At 35.5% G+C, this 9,499-nt stretch overlaps 1 protein-coding gene across 1 annotated transcript; it reads left to right on the top strand.

Annotated features, from left to right (window-relative positions):
- The first annotated feature begins 4,353 nt into the window (after positions 1-4,353).
- Positions 4,354-8,223, top strand: LOC109194227 (sterile alpha motif domain-containing protein 3). The gene is made up of 8 exons (XM_019358484.2): positions 4,354-4,457; positions 5,390-5,585; positions 5,754-5,912; positions 6,071-6,158; positions 6,965-7,171; positions 7,435-7,606; positions 7,743-7,822; positions 7,927-8,223. The coding sequence occupies exons 2-8, from the start codon at positions 5,437-5,439 to the stop codon at positions 8,221-8,223; spliced, it is 1,152 nt and encodes a 383-aa protein (XP_019214029.2). The 5' UTR covers positions 4,354-4,457; positions 5,390-5,436.
- The last annotated feature ends 1,276 nt before the right edge of the window (positions 8,224-9,499 follow it).

The raw sequence follows: 9,499 nt of genomic DNA on the forward strand, positions 1-9,499 counted from the left end.
ACATACAGAATTATGAATTATTAAAAAAAATAATAACCACGTGATTAACACTGACGATAAAATTATAAGCACTTTTTTAAATGTAAAAAAAAAGTACATACGGGTAAGGTGTTACAAAGTTGGTATTAAAGCACATCAACATATTTCACGTACAAACACTTCTTCAAATAATGATGATAAAGAAAATTACTTTATACAAAAATCCTATAATCTGATTACATCATCTTTACAAGAGTTCACATGAAAATCCAAACGTATTGCGCAAAGATTGGAGGACTAGAAACCACCCAGACAGTGAAAATACCTCAGACTAACACACAAATACAAATGTAGCTAACTCCCTCAGAGCTCAAAGGGACGTGTGAGGAAATTATTTCATAAGAAATTCTACTATAGACCCAAATCTATTTCTACTTAGTTTATATACAGGAGAACACAAATATATAAGCTAACATAAAAGCTAGAAGCATTGTTTTGGTGAAAAAAACCCTCATAAACCAAACCTTAAACACAAGATAAAACAAATGATGTCAAATCTTCCATGAAACGGTATCCTGAAAGGCAAAAGGGCTGAATTTTGTTTAGAATATGGATCTTTGAGAAAAGCTGCTTTTTGTAAACCACACAATTTCTCTGTTTTGTTGTTTTGTTTTGTTTTATTATTGTTTGCTGTGGTTTCCCTGTTTTACTGGAGTGGATTTTTTTATTTCAAGAACATGGACTGCTTTGTGTTAAATATGGAAACTGGATTATTGTTCAGTCTCTTTTTCAGAACTTTTCTTCTTGTTTTTTGTTGTTTTTCATTGTCCGTTACACAGGCCTGAATATATTAATTCCTTAAGAAATATGGAAGTCCTAATAAATGGTATAACCTAGAAAGGAAAAACAGAACAGATTTTTATCTACTTTGCTTAAAAAAAATCATCTGGTTTCTTTTCAAGTACCTTTTTGATTCTCATCACCTGCAGTTTATTAATCAGAGCAGTATTTTTCAGTTTGCATCAGATGGGCGTTATCCTAGCAATGCAGTTTAGGGGTAGGACAGCAGGTTGGGGGTGGTTTTACAGGAGATCAAATTCTGCTTCTGGCCCCAGAAATGTCCCTGTGGTGCTCTGGTGAACAGACAGCTGAGACTAAATCGATGGTGGATGAGACTGTAAAGCAGATAAAAACAAAGCAAAGCTTTGCTGTTTCTTCTTAGATTCAGCCATAATTTATAGGGCATGTGACTAAAGTATTCATAATTACTCTCCATAAGTGTTTGGAATTTTCCACATCAATTTTTTTTGTTGGTTATAAGGAAGTATAAAAAATATAATTGTTGCTTCTAGCAGCTGAACTGTGACCAGGCTTCAGTCTACACACTTTACTGAGAAAAGAAGAGCTAAAAATTTAATTGAACAGTTTGAACACTAACTTTTAAGACTGGGAATGTTGTTGTTTCATCAGTTTTGGGGGGAAAAAACACTTTTCTTGAAAGAGACAGACAGGTTTGGTGCTGTTCTCATTCATATTAAGTTAGTCAAGAGGTCACAGGCATTTTTTTAATATTCCTTTAAAATGAAGGAACTTATTTGCAGTATTTAAACTTTTTCTCAGAGTTTATTGAGTTGTTGCTTTCCTAACTAACCTCAAGCCATTGTTGCTAGTCCTTGTTTTCAATCAGCCTCAATAATACAGCAGAGCTGTAACGAAACATGCAGAAACCTTCCAGCATGATCAGAAACATATCTGAACCATTTAAAGGGCCACATGCACATTAAAGCAAATGACTTCCTCAAAACAAGAAACCCGAAAAGCAGCCTGGTGTCAGACAGAGTTATCAACTCCTTACACTCTGACCCTAATTTTTCAAAAGTGAGAAATATTCAGTGCATTCCACATTCACCTACTTCCAAAGTGTATGGAGAAGAGCAAGGGCCTAAAGAGGTTGAAGATGTAAAGCATTTCAGCCTCTTTTCCTCTAAATGTCCAAGACTGAGTAGGTTTGATGAGATCAGAATATTTAAATTCTTGCATGGCTGTTTAGTTTGGCCTCGTTCATATTACTAAACTGTAAGAAGATGCACGGGGAATCAATCTTCACAACAAATCCCAGCAAGAAAAACATATGTTGAGCTATGTAAGCCAGTAAATTAGTTCATCACAAGAAAAGGGCATGTTTCTGGGAATAAGACCTTGTACTGTTGCTTGAGATCTCAGTAGGTCTAAGAGGGCAGAGGATTGAAACAGGATTCACTTTGGGATCAGACTGATCATTAGGCTGTTCCAAATATACCAGAGTGAAGGACGAGATAAGGACTGAGTGACTGACAGACTCCTGCGATGTAAACATCAGACCTTATAGGACAGTGATATTAAAGTCATTTTAAACTGTGGGTAGATCATTCCCCAGACTGTGCTGTAAAACAGAAAGGTTCTGTTCTTTACGGAAAGAACATAATTTCTATAGCTGATAGTAAAAAAAACAGGACATTTTCTGTTATTTAATTTTGTCTGTTACTTAATTACAGATAGTATAATAAAGTCCAGATCCCAAATTGGATTTGGATTATAATTAAGTAACAAAGACTATACATATACTATAAACTAACAGAGATTGCACAAATACAGCAAATACTTTGGTGCAATATGAATGGCCATGGGAGAGGTTTATCAGCAAGACAAAAAGTTAAATTTATTAAAATACAGCGCAGTCCAAAATGTATGCCTTACTTCACATTTTCCAAAGCCATCCAGTGGGCCAGATCAGGGACTGTAGCGGCCCAATTCTGGCTCCTCTGCCTTGTATTTGATACCCTTGTTATAGGTTTTCATTTTAAAGTTTTGGAGTTTCCCGGTAAAGTGTTCCTGGTGCAGGTTTTGGTTGTGGGATAGACCCCATCGTGGTCCCTGCTGCATTGCCCAGCCCTCCTGCACAGAGAGCAGGGCACCAGCTGTCACTGTGCTAACAGTCTGACTATTATATGAGATTTAACAGCATCTTACTGTGTTTAGCTTCTTAGCCCAGTTTGACATCACTATGTCCATTTAACAGAGGCTGTTTGTGGGATACAAAGCCTTAGAAGCTGAACTCCATTACATCTTAGTTTAATTACAACACTCTTTAGTGATCTGATAAATGTTGGGGTTTGTGTGCTCCCAGATCTCTTTCATTGCATTTCATTATCTATCGATGGAAAGTGTTTTGGATATTGAATGTATTATCACTAATGTCAGGTTATCAATGTGAATATTTTACATTTGAAACTGTATACAAAAACATAAGAATGTATAAAAACATAAGAAACTATTACATTCATTATAACTTACATGCTTGTACCATGTGATATTTGAACATCCCCAAAAAGGTCTCACTTGGACTTTGGATTTTTTAATTGATTTATTTTCTGTTTAGTTGATAACTTAGCTCTTTAGTATGCACAGTTTTTTTGTTTTGTTTCGTTTTGTTTTTTTCATGGGATAACATATACTTTATTTATGAAAAAAAAACCCCGAAATCATAATAAAATACGAAAAAAGAATAATTGTGTTAAAAAGCTAAACATATGACAATAAAGTATGTAAAAAAGCAATGTACATTTACATTTATTTAGTGACAGATCAAATACGGTTTTCTGTGGCTCAAGATATAAAATGCAGGAATATTTAAAACCAAACACAATATATAAGTCATTTAGTATGAATTGGTTTAAATTTGCATTACTTTACACAGTCAGAAATAGGGGTACGGAAGGGGTACATTACTGTGCCCCAAGGTACAAAAATGACATTAATACAGTCTAAGGACAAATATTGGACCTCGGGGTAACTGTCTGTACCTTTTTTAGCGTCTGAAAGGTACATACATGTTCCTTAATTGTGAAAAGTACTTATTTGTACCCATTCTTTCAAAAGATAAAGTACAGGTTGATTAAGCTCTTTTTGATTAGAGGTTTTTTTTTTTTAATTCTTTTTGACAGTAATTTATTTGCAACTGTATTGATTTAAGCATATATTTTAGTGTTTTTATTTTATTTTTTATTATTTTCATTGCTGTTGTTGTTTTTGTATTCCCTGAACCCCCCTTATTTTTAAGCTGCTTTAAGAACAATGAATTTATTTGAAAGAAAAAAAGTAAAAATGCATTTAAACATTTTTTTTAAGAGTGATTTTTTTTTAAAGTATAACTATTTGGATGAATTGCAAAAAAGCACCCTTATTGAACTCTGAGTGCGAGTTGAGCCCATCCTCACAACATCAAACAAAAAGTAGAAGAAGAAACTCAACGAATAGCTGGTGGATTCTAGAACTTTCTGTAAATGCAGCAGGTGCCATTTTTGTTTTATCAACGGACGGAGATGGATTAGAACTTGCAAGTCCTGGTGTGCTCTGTTCACTTTCAACCGAGGAACTCTTAACAAAAATACAAGAGTGGGGCTTAGATGTCACCGAAGCTGAAGCTCAGCGTTTCAGAGGTAAGTTTTATTTAAAGAAAAATGTAGCATAATTACTAATTATTGGTTTAGCCTAGCTTAACGTATATTAGCAATTTAGCTAGTTTCGGCACTCTCTTAGCTCAAATTATGTCTTTTTACAAACGTTTCATGTGTAAAGTTGAGGTCACAGTTCTGAAAAATGAAAAATGTGTACACATAGTATTTGTATAAGTTTGAACTTATATATGTGGTTCGGCCACAGTCTATGGGTTCGGTAACCCCTGCGCAGCGGAACGGCGCGAAATTTGATTCCCTGGTAGCTGAATGCAGTTTACCGTTAGTGTATTAATGGTTTAATAAAATCACGTTTTTACATCCATTCCAAGGCCATCAACACACATGGGCGGCTGAATATAACGTTTAAAGGAAATATCTTGACGCCGCATTTGTTTAAAATATAACAAGGGTGTCGCAGCTGGGGTTTGATAGTAGCGTTTTAAGCAATGTGGGAACTTTTTCAGCATGTAATCTGAGCTTGTAATACAGTCCTGCGGGTGTTATCGCTATAAGTAATCGGTCTGAAAGAACAGACGGCAGAAACTGTCGGAAATCTGGAGAAAGGAGTCACCTTAGTAGTGAATATTAACAAATTACAGTATTCTAGTCTTTTTTTTTCTTCCAAACTTGAAAGGGCACAAAAGCATGCTCAGACTCTGCTCTCCTGTGTCCAGTAGTCCCAAACAAACATCTAAATTTAAAAATGAAAACTTTGCATATCGAGAGGATTCACTCTAAAAATTTGGTTTATTTTATTTAATTTACTGATTTTTTTTAATGAATATTTCTTTGAACTGAAAGAAGTTGTACAAAAGGTTTTAATGTGTGTGATATACGGTTTTTACCCATGTAAAAATGTGGTGATAAATATCCTTACATGGAATTTAGAGTTTGTACTACCATTTATCTTGCAGACAATGAGGTTGATGGTGACACAGTTGACTGCGGTCTTACTGAGACTATGGTTGCATACCTTTTCCAAGGATCCTTCAAAAAGCAGGTTAAATTCAACCAATTTGTGTCAAGGATGAAGGAATCTTCAGTGACGCTGACTCTACAGACTGTCTCTCCAGAAGACTGGCAACCATCTACTTCGTCAACTTCAATAAGGTATTTTCTTATTTATAATGAAGTTAGTATGTCTGAAGCATACATGTTGGCCGTTATGCACTTTTAGGATTTAGTTAATATGATCATTGTTTCTACCATATGTATTGTTACTGTAGTGTTTTATACTTCAATTCATGCAATAAATCAAACACTTAACTGTTTTCACAGCAATGAAAATACTTTGAGACTGCCAGCCTCTTTTGAAATTCCAAGATTTCCCAAAAATCTGCAACTAAAACTGGACAACAAAGAACCGTGCCATAAAAATCCAAGGGACAGACACACAATAATCAGAGTTCTATATAAAGGTGTGGCACAGTATACTATGTAAGTTAATCAGGGTAATGTTAGCTTGTTGCTTTAGAAAAAGCTGAATCTGTCATATTGAAAATAAACGCTACATTACTAAGAAACAATAACTGACACTTGATAAAGTTTGTTTGTCAGCAGTTGCTCTAACACTTATGTTTCTTCTGATATTACAGGTATCCCACAAATTCTGAATATGTGCAAGCTGTGAAGACGCTGGTAATGAAGTATCCTTTCCTCAAGGATCGTGAGGGAAATGGTTATGTAAGTTAAATTTAAAATTTGCACAAGGTTCCTTCAAGATTACAAAGTAAAAGTGAAGCTTTTTTCGATCTTGTTTTGTTAGTAAGACAATCTGTAGCCTCTCAGTAGGTTTGTATGAAGTATGTTTACTGATTCTTTGTTGGGTGTATTTTGTGTAGATTGTTTTTACAGTAACTTATGTTTCTGTTCAACAAGCACACATGGCATATGTCTTTGAGACGTAAATTCAAATCAGAGCGGGCACCACTAGTCGACAGTGAGGCAGTGAGGCGTTGTAAGGAGAAGTTTGGTTCTACGAGGAAAGGGCAGCCTAATAAATGTCAACGAACAAGTCAGAGAAATGTTTGTCAGGTTGGTGTGAGGGACATCTTGAGCTATAAAATGTTCTTGCATCTGTTATTACATCTAAAACTAAGGATTAGGGATGCAACTGTACCCCTTTTTTCAAACCGAAACAATACCAATACTTGGATTAGAGCACTTGCTAATACAAAGTACCAGTGCTAATACTTCTACCTCACAAAAAATTATTAATTGGAAGGCGCTAAAAGAGGGTGAACTAGATTAAAAAAATTTTTTTTAAAATATGACTCCAAAACTAAAATTTCAAGTTAACAATTAAGATTTTATGTGAAATTATTTCAGAGTTTCCATATTTTAAATATTGGTTCATGGTATCGGTTAACTTTAACCGATACAAGTTCTTTGTGATGCACAGATCGTGTCAGCTCTAATTGTATATTTAGTCTTATGTTGGGTTTCTAATCTGTTTTGACTTTCTCTTCTCACTCTTGCTTTCTTTCAAGGGACCATGCGTCCAAGGAGAGGATTTATTATCCATAGATGCCCACTTAAAGGTCTTACAGTGCCAATATCAGAAGATGCAACCAGATACCATGGTGGTTCATAACCGTATGCAGCAAACGTTTGCTTGGCGGCAAAAAGAAATTGCAGATGGTATGCCTGTGGAGGATGTGTTGAAGAAGTACCCCTTCTTAGGGATGCCTACTGGTGTAAGTCAGAAAGCTGAATTGAACTTGGAAATAGCTGTCACATTTAACATGTTTATAGTAGTAAATTTTATTTGCCCTTGACCTTGCTTTCTTCATCTGTCCCTCTTTCCTTTTTTTGTATGTTCATGTAACTTCTTACAGTATTGTTGTTAAATTCTATAAAAAAATAATTATGCAGCACCATACATAATTAATATCAACTTTAGATTATTTCATTTTCATACACTGTTATTTTGTACTGAAAATGAATTTTTTACTTGTAGCTGTGCAACGAACTCGGGTGGATCCAACCAACAACGGGTAATGTAAGCCAGCGATTTCGTGAAGGGCTCTCATGTGTTGCAGCAAAGGTGATTGACCTTACACGAGGGAAAACCCCACTCTACCAGCTCTACCTTGATGCAAGAGAGGAGGCTCTCACTGATGACCTACCAGGTATTTGCTTTTTTTTTTAACTTCAAGGCTTCCATTTTATATAATTTTTATAGGTAACTGGAAATGCCAGATAAAATGCATGGGTGATATTGTGGGGTGTTTTTTTTTTTTTTTTTTTTTTTTTTTTTTTTGGCAGATCTTGACACAAGGGCTGCACTTTTATTCCTGCCATACGTCTTCAAGGAGAAACTGGATCTCTTTGTCATACTTGGAGAGGTGTGTGTATTAAAATATTTAGTCTATATAAAAGGAAAACAAATGTATCTTTTGTTAAGAGACTAAGATATTGCTTTCCTCTACCTTCTCTTTTGACTTCAAAGGTTCATCCTAAAACCCCCTATCCAAATGTTCAGCTACTTCATGAAGACTGGAAACCAGTGTTCTCCAGAAGCGCTCCAAACATTGTGAAGTTGGATGGCAGTGAAGTGTGCAGAACCTCGTGTATTTTTGAAGGAATCATCTCTTCTTTCTGCTTGTATTTTGTCTTCAACCTTGCTTACCCAAAACATCTGAAGAACACCCTGATTTTTCTCCAAAAGTACATTGTGAAAATAGATGAGGGTGAGGACCGGCCTCTGCCAATCACAGTCACCAGACAAATAAATCTTCTGTATTGACCACCATGCCTCAGCCATATCAGTGCTCCAAATGTGGCAGAAGAACCTTTAGTTTGATAAAGCTTATTCAGCACATAGGACTTATTCATTCCCATGATGCCAATTTTGATATAACTTGTGGACTCAGTGACTGCTGTTCTGTTACACCAAAATGTCATTATTTAATCCACTATGCAAGACTGATTGAAATGTTCGGCCCTCTACGTTTGTTATGGTGTATGAGATTTGAAAGTAAGCACCAGTATTTCAAAACGTTGTCCCGCAATTGTAGAAATTTTATGAACATTGCTACAACTTTGAGCAACAGACATCAGTTCAGACAGTGCTGGGAGTTTTCTAACAAAAGTTTACTTGGTGAATTTGAAAATGTTTTTGGAAAAAGTGTGACTACACCATTTTTGTCATTACCACTGGAACTGCAACAAGCACTGACAGTCTATTGTGGCTTTTCTGAAGTTGATAGTGCTAAGACCTAAGAAAGCTTTCCGGCGTGTGTCAGAAGTAATTGTGAACAGTGTCAAATACTGTGTAAGAGATGTGTTTGTCATTGATGTACTGCATTCAGAGAAGATTCCTCTGTTCTGGCAAATTAAGTACATATTTAATATTGACACAATGTGGGTCTTTTGTGGAAAAATTCTCATTCCTCTGTTATATGACAACCATTTTCATTCATACAGTGTTAGAGTTGATAGTGAATGGACGTTGCTAAAACCTGGACAGGAAATTGATGTTGCAGCTTATGACACATACTCTGTTGATAACAGTCTGTATTTAAGAAGGTAATAAATGTGACAAGTATTTTTGACTTTGTATCTTCAATTTTTCAAATCTTGAGAGGAAAAATATAGGAAATCTGTGTGTAGATACTGAACCTTTAGAAAGACATTTTTGTACTCCTTTTTAAGGGTTCTTTTTTGTACTTTATACTAAGGGTACAACTTTGTCCTTTAAAGTACAGGTTTGACGTGTAAAAGGTACAAATTACAAGGGTACAAATCAGTACCCACAGTTTAGGGTACAGAACGGTACCTTAGAGGGTACCACCCCAGTGACAAGCCATTGTACCCCTATAGGTACATTTCTGTACTTTAATTTCTGAGTGTGTACTGATATCCAGTACTGGTCATTTTGTGGAAAAAGATCTTATTGATTTGATTGCTATTCTTACCCATAAGTTTGAGTCACAACTTAGGCCACCAGGGTTTGTTTGTGCCCTCTGTTTGCAGTTCGGTTCATCCATCTGCTTGCTCAGTGATGGAGCTATTAAAGGATT

The sequence above is a fragment of the Oreochromis niloticus genome, linkage group LG5, assembly GCF_001858045.2.
Source record: "Oreochromis niloticus isolate F11D_XX linkage group LG5, O_niloticus_UMD_NMBU, whole genome shotgun sequence".
Classification (NCBI taxonomy): domain Eukaryota; kingdom Metazoa; phylum Chordata; class Actinopteri; order Cichliformes; family Cichlidae; genus Oreochromis; species Oreochromis niloticus.

Excerpts from the sequence above, each read along its gene's own strand:
- LOC109194227 (XM_019358484.2), top strand. The coding sequence starts at position 5,437 with ATGGTTGCATACCTTTTCCAAGGATCCTTCAAAAAGCAGGTTAAATTC. Across the intron at positions 7,607-7,742 it reads TCTCACTGATGACCTACCAG|ATCTTGACACAAGGGCTGCA; the intron begins GTATTTGCTTTT and ends TTTTTTTGGCAG. Across the intron at positions 7,823-7,926 it reads TCTTTGTCATACTTGGAGAG|GTTCATCCTAAAACCCCCTA; the intron begins GTGTGTGTATTA and ends TTGACTTCAAAG.